The 12,350-nt window shown below is 44.6% G+C and overlaps 1 protein-coding gene across 1 annotated transcript in view; it reads right to left on the bottom strand.

Annotated features, from left to right (window-relative positions):
- Positions 1–12,350, bottom strand: part of dlgap1 (DLG associated protein 1) — a 338,923-nt gene that overhangs the window by 35,653 nt on the left and 290,920 nt on the right. Inside the window, exons 7-8 of the mRNA XM_033019586.1 lie at positions 8,875–9,239; positions 294–379 (exon numbers count right to left, since the gene is read on the bottom strand). Coding sequence (XP_032875477.1) covers positions 294–379; positions 8,875–9,239 — 451 coding nt within the window. The remainder of the gene's footprint in view (positions 1–293; positions 380–8,874; positions 9,240–12,350) is intronic.

Here is a 12,350-nt window from a genome sequence, read left to right as displayed (position 1 = left end):
GGTTACCACAAAGTGTTAGACGTTTCACAAAATGAATACAGATGAAATAGAGTGAAAGAGGAATACATTCTGAGATAATTTAACAAACAATTGGATGATGCAACGTGATGGATGGGCTGTGATTAATCAAATTACATTCTTTCATTCGGTTATAATTGGGCAGTAACTAAAAAAGTATGCACGCAGCTACAAAGGAGCATGTAGAGTTCAGAGATACATTTTGTAATCAAAAAGTTTGATTTCCACTATGTGATTTAAGTTCTGTGAGGGAGGTATCGCAGAAATTGACTTACCATTTCTCTGACTCCACTTGAATCCCCACAGACTGGAATTTGTGTGTGTGCATATCTGCTAAAGCTAGCTGTTCTGGCCCATCAACCTAGAAGGAGGAAAGAAAATGAGAAAGAGAAATGTTGTCTGTCATTCCAAATCAATTAAAGCAATAATGAAATGGACAAATGGGAAATGATGCACAGATTTGTGTGGCTAATTTTTACTTTATCTGAAAACAAAAAGGTGTTTGCATTGTTTAAGAAGGTGTGGCAACACTGCCAACATATGGAGGAGTACCTTCAGCAACGGACTGGTTCCACCAAGATGCAGTACACAACATAGAAACATAGAAAATAGGTGCAGGAGTAGGCCATTCGGCCCTTCGAGCCTGCACCACCATTCAATATGATCATGGCTGATCATCCAACTCAGTATCTTGTACCTGTCTTCTCTCCATACCCCCTGATCCCTTTAGCCACAAGGGCCACATCTAACTCGCTCTTAAATATAGCCAATGAACTGGCCTCAACTACCTTCTGTGGCAGAGAATTCCAGAGATTCACCACTCTCTGTGTGAAATTTTTTTTCCTCATCTCGGTCCTAAAAGATTTCCCCCTTATCCTTAAACTGTGACCCCTTGTTCTGGACTTCCCCAACATCGGGAACAATCTTCCTGCATCTAGCCAGTCCAACCCCTTAACAACGCCACAGGAGATCCTTTTTCCCCGTGGCTAGCAAACTGTACAACTCCTCCCCCTTCTGTCATGGTCTTGCTATCAAGGGAGTGCAGCGTAGGTTTACAAGGTTAATTCCCGGGATGCGGGTCTGTCATATGCTGAGAGAATGGAGCGGCTAGGCTTGTATACTCTGGAGTTTAGAAGGATGACTGGGCATCTTATTGAAACATATAAGATTATTAAGGGTTTGGATACGCTAGAGGCAGGAAACATGTTCCCGATGTTGGGGGAGTCCAGAATCAGGGGCCACAGTTTTAGAATAAGGGTAAGCCATTTAGAACAGAGATGAGGAAACACTTTTTCACACAGAGAGTTGTGAGTCTGTAGAATTCTCTGCCTCAGAGGGCGGTGGAGGCAGGTTCTCTGGATACTTTCAAGAGAGAGCTAGATAGGGCTCTTAAAGATAGCGGAGTCAGGGGATATGGGAAGAAGGCAGGAACAGGGTACTGATTGGGGATGATCAGCCATGATCACATTGAATGGTGGTGCTGGATCGAAGGGCCGAATGGCCTACTCCTGCACCTATTGTCTATTAACTGACCCCCCCCAAAAAAAAACTTTGCACATCCCCAATCCTTTCCACTTATCACTTTAATTTCATGCTTCTTGTTGGGATAAATAAAGTTCAATCATATCACATTGTATGGTACATAATATGCAAAGCAAGGCATCATTTACTTCAATGTTCAATTTATGTTAGTATTGATAAATAGACATCATCATTCTACACAAAAATGTAAAAGAATGCTTCATGAGGATGGTTTTATAAATCGTGAAATGCTAACCTTTTAAATAGTTTCAATGGAATAGTAGAATTATGTTTTAGGAATTCAACGTGGTGAGGGAAAACCAGGTTTAATTTATCACTCTGAACTTTGGCAAAGAATGTAACAATTAAGCCATGTACGTGAAACATGTAGAATTGATTAGGAACACCTTCAACAGTTAATTGCCTTGGAATGAATCCAGAATTGTGTACATGGAGACCTGAAGTCATTCTAAAATATCCAGACAGTAAAAAAAAGCTTACACTGGTGATGTAATATTTCAGATTGTTCATGCTCTATTTAACTGAACAAAGGACAGAACTTTGAATGTGTTGAATAGACCCCACTTAGCACATCTAAACATCTCCTTGGTCACTGATTATGAAAAATCATGGTTAACTTCCCGTTATCTACGTAAGCAAAACTAATCTCAAACAAAAGGGCTGAACTTGTACAAAAAGGTGCTGTGAATCTTCCATTAATGTGTAATTGTAGTTACTGTGATTCAAATGCTGAACTTTACATATCGTAGCAAAGCCTCAAATCACCGTGCTGTTTGTTTTAGAACATTGTTTAAAATATTAGGAGGATGTTGCCAGGACTCGAGGGTCTGAGCTTTTGGGAGAGGTTGGGAGAGGCTGGGACTATATTCATTGGAGCGCTGGAGGATGAGGGGTGATCTTATAGAGGAGTATAAAATCATGCTAGAGCGGGTAGATGCAAAGAGTCTCTCGCCTAGAGTAAGGGAATTGAAGACCAGAGGACATAGGTTTAAGGTGAAAGGGAAAAGATTAAATAGGAATCTGAAGGGTAACTTTTTTACACAAAGGGTTGTGGGTGTATGGAACGAGTTGCCAGAGGTGGTAGTTGAGGCAGGGACTATTGCAACGCTCAAGAAACAATTAGATACCGCAGGCACATGGATAGGACAGGTTTAGAAGGATATGGGCCAAACCCAGGCAGGTGTGAGTAGTGCAGCTGGGACATGTAGGCCGGTGTGGGCAAGTTGGGCCAAAGGGCCTGTTTCCATGCTGTATGACTATGACTTTATTAGCAGGTTGAAGAATGAAGAAGGGTAATGGATTAGAGGCTCAGTTAAGAATTAGTTAATGAATTGGCTCAGTTAAGAATTAGCACTAGCACAAAATCCTGAAATATCCCATTAAAGCACATTGTGTGGAGTAACCTATCTCCAGGTTTTCAATGAACAATCTACAAATTGCGAATACTTTAAAACTTTGTAAAAGCTAGACTGTCTGAACAGTTTACTTCTGTGTTAAAATTTCTACGATTTATATTTGAATAAAGTAAATTAATCAGATATGATTTAAATCAGTATAATGTAATTCACTATTTTGTAGCGGAACCTGAGAAACTGCCTTAGGATTTAACATCTCAACTGTACTGTATATAGGCTAGATTTTCTGCATGACTAGCTCTGAACTGATGAGTAATCTGGCCTGTATTTCCTCATTCCTCTGACTGGGTGATTAAAACCGTCACTGAGTTTCTCCGGAGATTTGTTGGGGTCTATGCCAGGTTTCAGGTTGATATTTGGTGGGTTTAGGCTTAGTTTAGGCTTTGTCACATGCACCAAGGTACAGTAAAAAGCTTTCTTTTGCATGCAATCCCAACAAATCAGATACTACTATACATAAATACAATCAAGCTAAACGCATGTACAATTGGTAGAACAAAGGGAAAGATACAGAGTGCAGAATATAGTTCTCAGCATTGGAAGGCACTCGCACTGGAGACAAAGCCCAATGCCCACAATGGGTTAGAGGTGAATTGAACAGCACCCCGGCTTATGGAAGGACCATTCAGAAGCTTGTTAACAGTGGGGAAGAAGCTGTTTCCGAGTCCACTTTCTAGTTTCTATATCTCCTGCTTGATGGAAGCAGGAAGAAAAAGGAATGACCTGGGTGGGTCAAGCCTTTGATTATGTTAGCTGCTTTTCTAAGTGAGAGTGAAGTGTAGATGGAAGTGTGGGGAGTGTGGTCTGTGTGATGAATTGGGTTACATCCACAACTCTGCAATTTCTTGCGGTCTTGGGCAGAGATATTCCAAAAACAAAATGGTAAGGGTGAGGGTGGGGGGGGGGGGGGGGGGGGGGTGTAGGGTGGTGTGATCATCTTCAAGAAAGGAGACAAATTCAAATGGAGTAGTTAGTGTTCAGAGCCGGGCAAGAATCCTCCTCAGCTAGCTCACCACAGTTGGTGAAGAGTTCCTCCCAGAATTACAATGCAGATTCTGCTAACCAATGGACATGATCTTCATCAACTACTGAAAAACCTCCTGTCGACCTTTCCAAATCCTTTGACTCCAGTGACTGAAAGAGATGGAATATCCCCCATATATTTGGTTGCCCCCACCAATCTTTGTCTGCTACACAATTACATAGGTGCTACGGGATCTTTAAAAAAACCGATGGAATGGTGTACAGGAAGGAGATGGGATGCTTAATAACATAGTGTAGATACAGCTTCTCCCTCAATGTTAGCAAAACAAGGGAGCTAGTCATTGACTTCAGAAAGTGTGTCGCTGCACACACTCCAGTCAGCATCAATGGTGTTAAGGTGGAGCTTTAAGTTCCAAGGCGTAAATATCACCAACAATTTGTTGTGGTCTAACCACAGTGATTCTGCAGCCAAGAAAACACACCAACACCCCTACTTCCTCAGAATACTAAGGAATGACTCTTACCAATTCCGATAAATACACAATAGAATGCATCACAACGTGCTTTGTCAACGGCTCTCTCCAGAGCGCAAGGTCAAATGGAATAGGAGTAGAATTAAGCCATCTGGCCCATCAAGTCTTCTCTGCCATTCAATCATGGCTGATCTATCTCTCCCACCTAACCCCATTCTCCTGCCTTCTCTCCATAACCTCTGACTCCTTTACTAATCAGGAATCTATCTACCTCTGCCTTAAAAATAGCCACTGACTTGGCCTCCACAGCCTTCTGCGGCAAACAATTCCACAGATTCACCACCCTCTGACTAAACAAATTTCTCATCTCCTTCCAAGAAATTGCAGAAAGTTGTAGATGCAGCCCAGTCACCAGGTGCAGTCCAGTCACCTGCCTCCACACCACCCCCCTTCCCCATCCTGTCCCAATCAACTCCATCTATATTTCCCGTGGCCTCGGGAAAGGAGCAAGGACCACTCCGGATGAGATCTGGCCTTCTCCGGCCTTCACGAAGGTGATCATCTGGGTGGTGGGGTGTGCTCGTCTGCAGCTGCTGATTCCCATGCTGATGGCTTCTGCAATGGGTTTAAGAACATGGTCGTGATGCCATGTGTACCGGCCCAGCCCAAGAGCCTTTGGGCAGCAGCTCATGATGTGTTCCAACGTCCCCTTGCCTGAGCATTGCGGGCAATCTGGAGATTCCGCTTTGCCCCAGATGAAGAGGTTCGATGGGCTGGGCAGAACATCATATACTGCCTGGACCAGGAACTTGATGCGCTGTGGTTCAGCCTGCCAGAGCTCAGTCCATGTGACTTTTCGGTCCATGGCCTGCTCCCACCTTGTCCAGGCTCCCTGCTGCCTCAATCCAACCGCTCTGGTACACCTCCCCTCCTCCACCACTGCCCTCACTTCCTCCTGGACCCGCCTGCGCCTCTCCTTCCCCTTGGCCTTGTCAAACTGGGGAGATGGGAAGATTCCCAGGCCAGCTCTTCCCCGAATCACTGCTCCCACCAGGACTCTGTGGCGTATCCGAGACTCCGTTTGCAGCACGGCTTCGCCGGCTCTCCACTTCCTCCCAGTTTTCACCTCCACCCCTGCCTGAGCCACCTTGGGGTCGCTGGTGTCCCTGTACAGCATCACCTCTCTGGCCCGAGTCACCTTAAACTCCTCCTTCAGGGGCAGCTGGAGCTTGGTGTTATATCCGGAAAGGGCGATGCTGCTAAGGCTCCTGGGCAGTCCCAGCCACCTTCTGAAAAAGCTGCTGACTTTCCTCTCCAATCTCTCTACGATGGATATTGGGACTTTGTAGACAAGCAGTGGCCAGAGTATCCTTGGCAGGATACCATGCTGGTAAATCCATGCCTTGAACTTGTCGGGAAGCCCCGACCGGTCCACTGCTCTCAACCAGCTCTCCAGCTCCTGACAGGTTGCCTGGACAGATACTGTATCCTTCCGGCTGCTGTTAAACACCTTGCCAGGACTGGCCTTTCGGAGACAGTTGGGATTGGTGTCCCTTCGATGCTGAAGCGGAACCTGTCCATGACTTTGCCCTTCTTCAGCACCAGTGACCTTGATTTTCCTGGCTTAAACCTCATCCTTGCCCATCCAATCAGTTTCTCCAACCCCTGCAGGATCCACCTGCCTCCTGGCACTGACTCAGTGGTGACAGTCAGGTCGTCCATGAAGGCTTTGATTGGTGGTTGGCGCATTCCTGACTTGGCCCGAGGGCCCCGGCACTCTGGCTCAGCAGACTTGACGATCATGTTCATCGCCAAGGCAAAAAGGATCACAGAGATGGTACAGCCTGTGATGATCCCAACCTCCAGTCTGTGCCACTCTGATGTTACTGACCCTGATGAGACTCATGCTGAACTGGTTGTAATAGTCCAGGATGATTCTGCCACTTGGCCCAGCACATGATGCTTGGCCATGACTGTCTGGATCAGCTTGTGCGGGATGGAGCCGTAGGCGTGGCCAGGTCAAGCCAGAGCACTATCAGGTTTCCCTTGTTCTCCCTGGCTTCTCTGATGAGCTGGGTCACCACTTCCGTGTGCTCTAGACACCCTGGCACTCCAGACAAGCCTCACTTTTGCACTGAGCTGTCGATGTAGCCATTGCTGGAGAGGAAGTTGGTCAGCCGCCTCGCTACTATGCTGAAGAAGATCTTGCCTTCAACGCTTAGCAAGGAGATAGAAACATAGAAATTAGGTGCAGGAGTAGGCCATTCGGCCCTTCGAGCCTGCACCGCCATTCAATATGATCATGGCTGATCATCCAACAGTATCCTTTACCTGCCTTCTCTCCATACCCCCTGATCCCTTTAGCCACAAGGGCCACATCTAACTCCCTCTTAAATATAGCCAATGAACTGGCCTCAACTACCTTCTGTGGCAGAGAATTCCAGAGATTCGCCACTCTCTGTGTGAAAAATGTTTTTCTCATCTCGGTCCTAAAAGATTTCCCCCTTATCCTTAAACTGTGACCCTTTGTTCTGGACTTCCCCAACATCGGGAACAATCTTCCTGCATCTAGCTTGTCCAACCCCTTAAGAATTTTGTACGTTTCTATAAGATCCCCCCTCAATCTTCTAAATTCTAGAGAGTACAAGCCGAGTCTATCCAGTCTTTCTTCATATGAAAGTCCTGACATCCCATGAATCAGTCTGGTGAACCTTCTCTGCGCTCCCTCTATGGCAAGAATGTATTTTCTCAGATTAGGAGACCAAAACTGTACGCAATACTCCAGGTGTGGTCTCACCAAGACCCTGTACAACTGCAGTAGAACCTCCCTGCTCCTATACTCAAATCCTCAAACCCTGAAGATGATCCTGAACTGATCGAACTTCTTGGAAATCTTCTTCCTTTGGGATCCAGACTCCTTCAGCGAATTACCACTGCTGCGCCACTTTCCCTCTCATCCAGATGACTTTCAGGATCTTCTACAGCCGTTTCAGTAACAAGGGGCAGTTCTTGTAGACCCTGTATGGGACTCTGCTCGGGCCAGGGGCTGAGCCAGCTCTTGCTCTCTTCACAACGTCCTGGACCTCTTTCAGGAATGGCTCTCTACTATCAAACTCCTTGATGGGTGGAGGTGGTTTTATCAGGATGTTGCACTGGCCCAGTTCCTGCTGCCTGACGGGGTCACTGTAGGTGGTCTGGATGTGCCGGTCGATCTCCTCCTTAGAGCAAGCCAAACTCCCACTGCGCTTCTGCCCTAGCAGTATCGTGCATTCATATAGTTGGGCAGGTTGTAAAAAGGGCATGCAACGCAAAGTTGTTTCATTTTCACTGGGCGGATTGGATTAACATTGGGGCCATTACATCCTAACCATGAATTCACATTCGGTAAAGACATTTTAACAGTGAAGTGGTGCTTTCTGCAGTTATCGCCCAAGAACTGCAATGCTCATTCCACACTAATAAAAAGCAAAAAACCTTCATAGCCTTTTACGCATCAGATCCTCACATTTTTGAGCGACTGAAAAAATAAGTTGCTTTTACATTGCCATGTAGCTTGTAAAATGTGTTCAGCATTGTATCAATCAATCAATCAATCAATCAATCACAGTCTCTGGCTTCCAATGTTCTTGCATGCAAAGCAGGCGGTTGGGAAGATGAAAGAGCCCAATTTAAAAGGTAAATGTACTTTACAACATGCTGATGGCACAATTTAGTGAACCCTGAAGGTTATGGAGATCAGTTCAACGATTTATTTTATTTGTCTTGGGACCACATGGCACATTAGTGGGATGTGGCAGTGTCGTGCATGGTTTGCTTTTCTGGGAGCCTCAACTTTAGGCGTTAGTAATCTGAGCTCTGAGGTAATCAACCACATTTTCCTGAGGTCCACTTCAACTATAAATTAGCGCACAAATTAAGAGAAGTAACATTATTTAATTACATATTTTTCTCACTGTGAACATAGTAAAAATTGTCACATACACTTATAATAAATTATTCTCTCTACTGTTTTAATGCTTAATGGATACAGTGGATGTGGGGAGGATGTTTCCACTAGTGGGAGACTCTAGGACCAGAAGCCATGGCCTCAGAATAAAAGGATGTGCATTTAAAAAGGAGATCAAGAGGAATTTCTTTAGTCAGAGGGTGGTGAACCTGTGGAATTATTTGCCTCAGAAGGCTGTGAAGGCCCAGTCAATTGATTTTTTTAAAGACGGAGATTGATAGATTCTTAATTAATGCGGGTGTCAGGGGTTATGGGAGCAGGCAGGAGAATGGGGTTCAGAGGGAGAGACAGATCATCCATGGCTGAATGGCAGAGTGGCCTTGATGTGCCGAATGGCCTAATTCTGTTCTTATAATTTATGAGTCTATGCTAATATATTGAAAATCAACACCAGCTTCTAGAGCATGATTAACACAAGCATGAATGGATACTCCACCTGTATTCCAACAGAAGAACATTTGCTTTTCCTCAAAACATCCCATTTGGGTTCCTCAACTGGAGGGATTCCCTTGTTGGTTGCTGGTGGGCTATCAATGTATTGTTGACTGTTAGATGGTCCATGGACCTGTGCATTTGCAGCTTCAATAGCAGCAGTTAAGGCTTTGACACTATCCAAACTCTCGGTGGAGTTACTCAATCCCGACCCGCTGTTTAGATCACCCCTCTGGGTATGGCCGTCCAAGTATGCATCTTGAGCAGATTCTGTGCTGCTCTGCGCAGTGATTGAGATGAACGGTTTAATTGTGGTCCGTGGTGGAACTGGAGGAGGATTTTTCTTGTATGTCGTAATACACGATGACACTGGTTAAAACAGACGAAAGCAAAATGTCAAACATTTCTTCAAAGATTCTTCAGTAAATGCAATAACCATTAATGTCTTTATCAAAAATTGGATGATTAAACAAATTATAATCCCTCTAGAGTGTTTAATTGTCATATGCACCAACAATGAAACAATGAAATTCTTACTTACTGCAGCTTTACAGGCCCATTAATGAAACAACAAAACAAATAAATACACAATGATCAATAATACAATAAATTAATAATCAGTAGTACTAGGTAACTAGACCATAATAATGCAAAATTGGTCCATTGTAGATCATAGTTGCTGAGGTATTGCGCAGTATTCAAGTGCCTTGAAGGTTGCTGGGAAGAAGCTGTTCCTGAAACTGGATGTTAGTTTTCAGACCTATACCTTATACCCAATGGCAGGAGCAAAATGAGAGCATGGCCAAGGTGGTGTGATTCTTGAGGATGCTGGCTGGCTGGCTGTTTGAGATATTGCTCCTATAGATCCCTTCTCCAAAACCTGGAAGGAGTGATCTAGGCCCAGCAGGCTGGAATAGAAACATAGGAGCAACAGTAGTGTTTGACTTTTCCATCATGCTCTGCCATTCAATATGGTTGATCATCTGTCTCAATACCACATTCCCCAAACTCCTTGATGTCTAGAATTGTATCTCCTTCTTAAAAATATGCGTTGACTCGCCTCTACAGAATTCTGAGGTAGTAAATTCCACAGATCTAACAGTTCAGAAGTGATAGGAGCAGAATTAGGCCAGTCGGTCCACCAAGTCTACTCCATCATTCAATCATGGCTGATCTATTCTCCAGCCTTCTCCCCATAACCAGTGTTTGTGTCTGTGAGTGAAGAAATTTCACCTCATCCCATCCTAAATCTCTCACCCTGTAACCTCAAATGATGAGCCCCCTTGTGCTAGTCAGGGGAAACATCATCCTGTATTCAGTCTGTCTAGCCCTGTCAGAATTTTGTATGCTTTCCTTAGATCCCCTCTCATTCTTTCAAGATTTAGTGTAGACCACACCAAATCTCATTGACCTAATCTGTACTGGGTGTTAGTTCAAGCTGGACAGCCTGGAATGTATATTAGGTCAAGGCTAGTGGGCTGTAATGGATATTGGGTAAAACTAAACAAGATAGGCAATGGACGAGATGCACGGACACTGTAGATTTAGTTTATATGGGCTGTGGTCTCAAACATGCTGAAGGTTCTGTATGTAAAACTGTAATCCCACTGCAACCCACTTCCCAAACTATGCCTGATTAAGATTCAAGATAGTGTGTAGTCTGCAGATGCTGGTTTATACCGAAGATAGGCACAATGTGCTGGAGTAACTCAGCAGGTCAGTCAGCATCGCTGGAGAAAAAGGATGGATGACTTTTCGGGTCAGAACCCCTCTTCAGACTGGGTTGACTCAGACAGAGTCATGTGATTTAGGATTCAAGCCAAGAGAGAGTGTTTAATTGTCATATGTACCGACCAATAACAGAACAAAATTCTTACCTGAAACAGCATAACAGGTCCGTAAACACAATATTCAACGGATAACATAATAATCTTTTTTTAAAAGTTCAATTAAAAAAAAACAAATATTAGTGCAAGACAAAACCCTAGTTCCCTAGTCCCTAGTCCAACCAAGACAGTTCGCAGTTTGTTCGCTCGTGTGTCAGACGACGTGTAGCTCGCTGTTGGCTTCCATCGTCGTCCAGCATGTTGACAGAATTGGTCACCCGATGCGTCACAGAGTGCATCGTGTCGTCGTTTCCGAGGATCGCCACGAGGAAGCTTCTGTCATGATCCCCAGTTCGTAGTTTGAAGTTTAGTTGGTGTTTGTGGTGTTCAATTGCCTGATGGGTTGTTGGGAAGTAGCTGTTCCTGAATCGGTTTTCATACTCCAGAAACGTCTTCCCAATGGCAGGAGTGAAATGAGAGCTTGGCCAGGGTGGTGAGTGTCCTTGATGATGCTCGATGTCTTTTTGAGGCAGCGCTTCCTATAGATCATTTCAATTGTGGGGAGTTCAGTACCCATGATGGAGCGAGCAGTATTTAAGGTTAACTAAGGTGATAACATAGTGTCACCTTAACATCCTGTCACCCCATTACTGCCAACCTACCATATGTGCAGGCAGGTCTAAAAATGTGCATAATTACTTGTTTTAAAGAGACTTTATTTATGGTGCTAAAAATTAAAAGCATACCCGATCACACTGGCCACACACAGATGTGTTGTGTGCTTTTCAGTAATGCATACAAAGCCTTAATTCTTTTCTTGGCCCTAGAGCTAGGTGGAACAGCTGCAGTCTGAGGCAAGTTATTACAGGTCTGTATTGTGTGAGCTGTTACTCCCTTCAGATAAGCAGCAAATTTGTAAACCACCCCAGGCTTTTGAAAACCAGAAACTATGAGGGCTGCCTCACCTGGCTCAAAACAAAGCTGCAGACATCGAAACCTGTCAAAATGCCCCCTATTCCCAGTGACAGCTAAGTCTAGTGTGCCTCATGTACACACACTTTTCCCGTCACTGAAAATGAATTAACCCATGAATTAACAAATGCAAAAAATACCAAGAAAAGCAAGAGACTGCAGATGTGGGAACGGAATAAAAACAGAAATTTAGTTTAGTTTAGAGATACAGAGTGGAAACAAGATCTTTGGCCTAACGAGTACGCGCCAACCAGCGATCACCGCGTACACTTACGTTATCCTACACACTAAGGAAAATGTACACTCTTTACTGAAGCCAATTAACCTACAAACCTGCACATCTAAGGACTGTGGGAGGAAACCGGAGCACCCAGGGAAAACCCACGTGGTCACGGGAAGAACGTACAAACACCGTACAGACAGCACCCGTGGTCAGGATCAAACCTGTGTCTCTGGCGCTGTAAGGCAGCAGCTCTACCACTGTGTCACCCTGCCACCCCTTATATGCTAGTGATATTCTGCATGTCAGAGAGAAAAATAGAGTCATACAGAATGGAAACAGGCGCTTGCACCAACTTGTTCATACCGACCAAGATCATTCTTAACGTAGAAATAAGGAACTCGGATACTGGCTTACTCAAAAGGATACAGTGCTGGTGTAACTGGGTCAAGCAGTATCTTT

This window comes from Amblyraja radiata, chromosome 4 (assembly GCF_010909765.2).
Source record: "Amblyraja radiata isolate CabotCenter1 chromosome 4, sAmbRad1.1.pri, whole genome shotgun sequence".
Lineage (NCBI taxonomy): Eukaryota > Metazoa > Chordata > Chondrichthyes > Rajiformes > Rajidae > Amblyraja > Amblyraja radiata.
The sequence above is the reverse complement of the archived record's forward strand: the minus strand, read 5'-3'. Positions and strand labels throughout refer to the sequence as shown.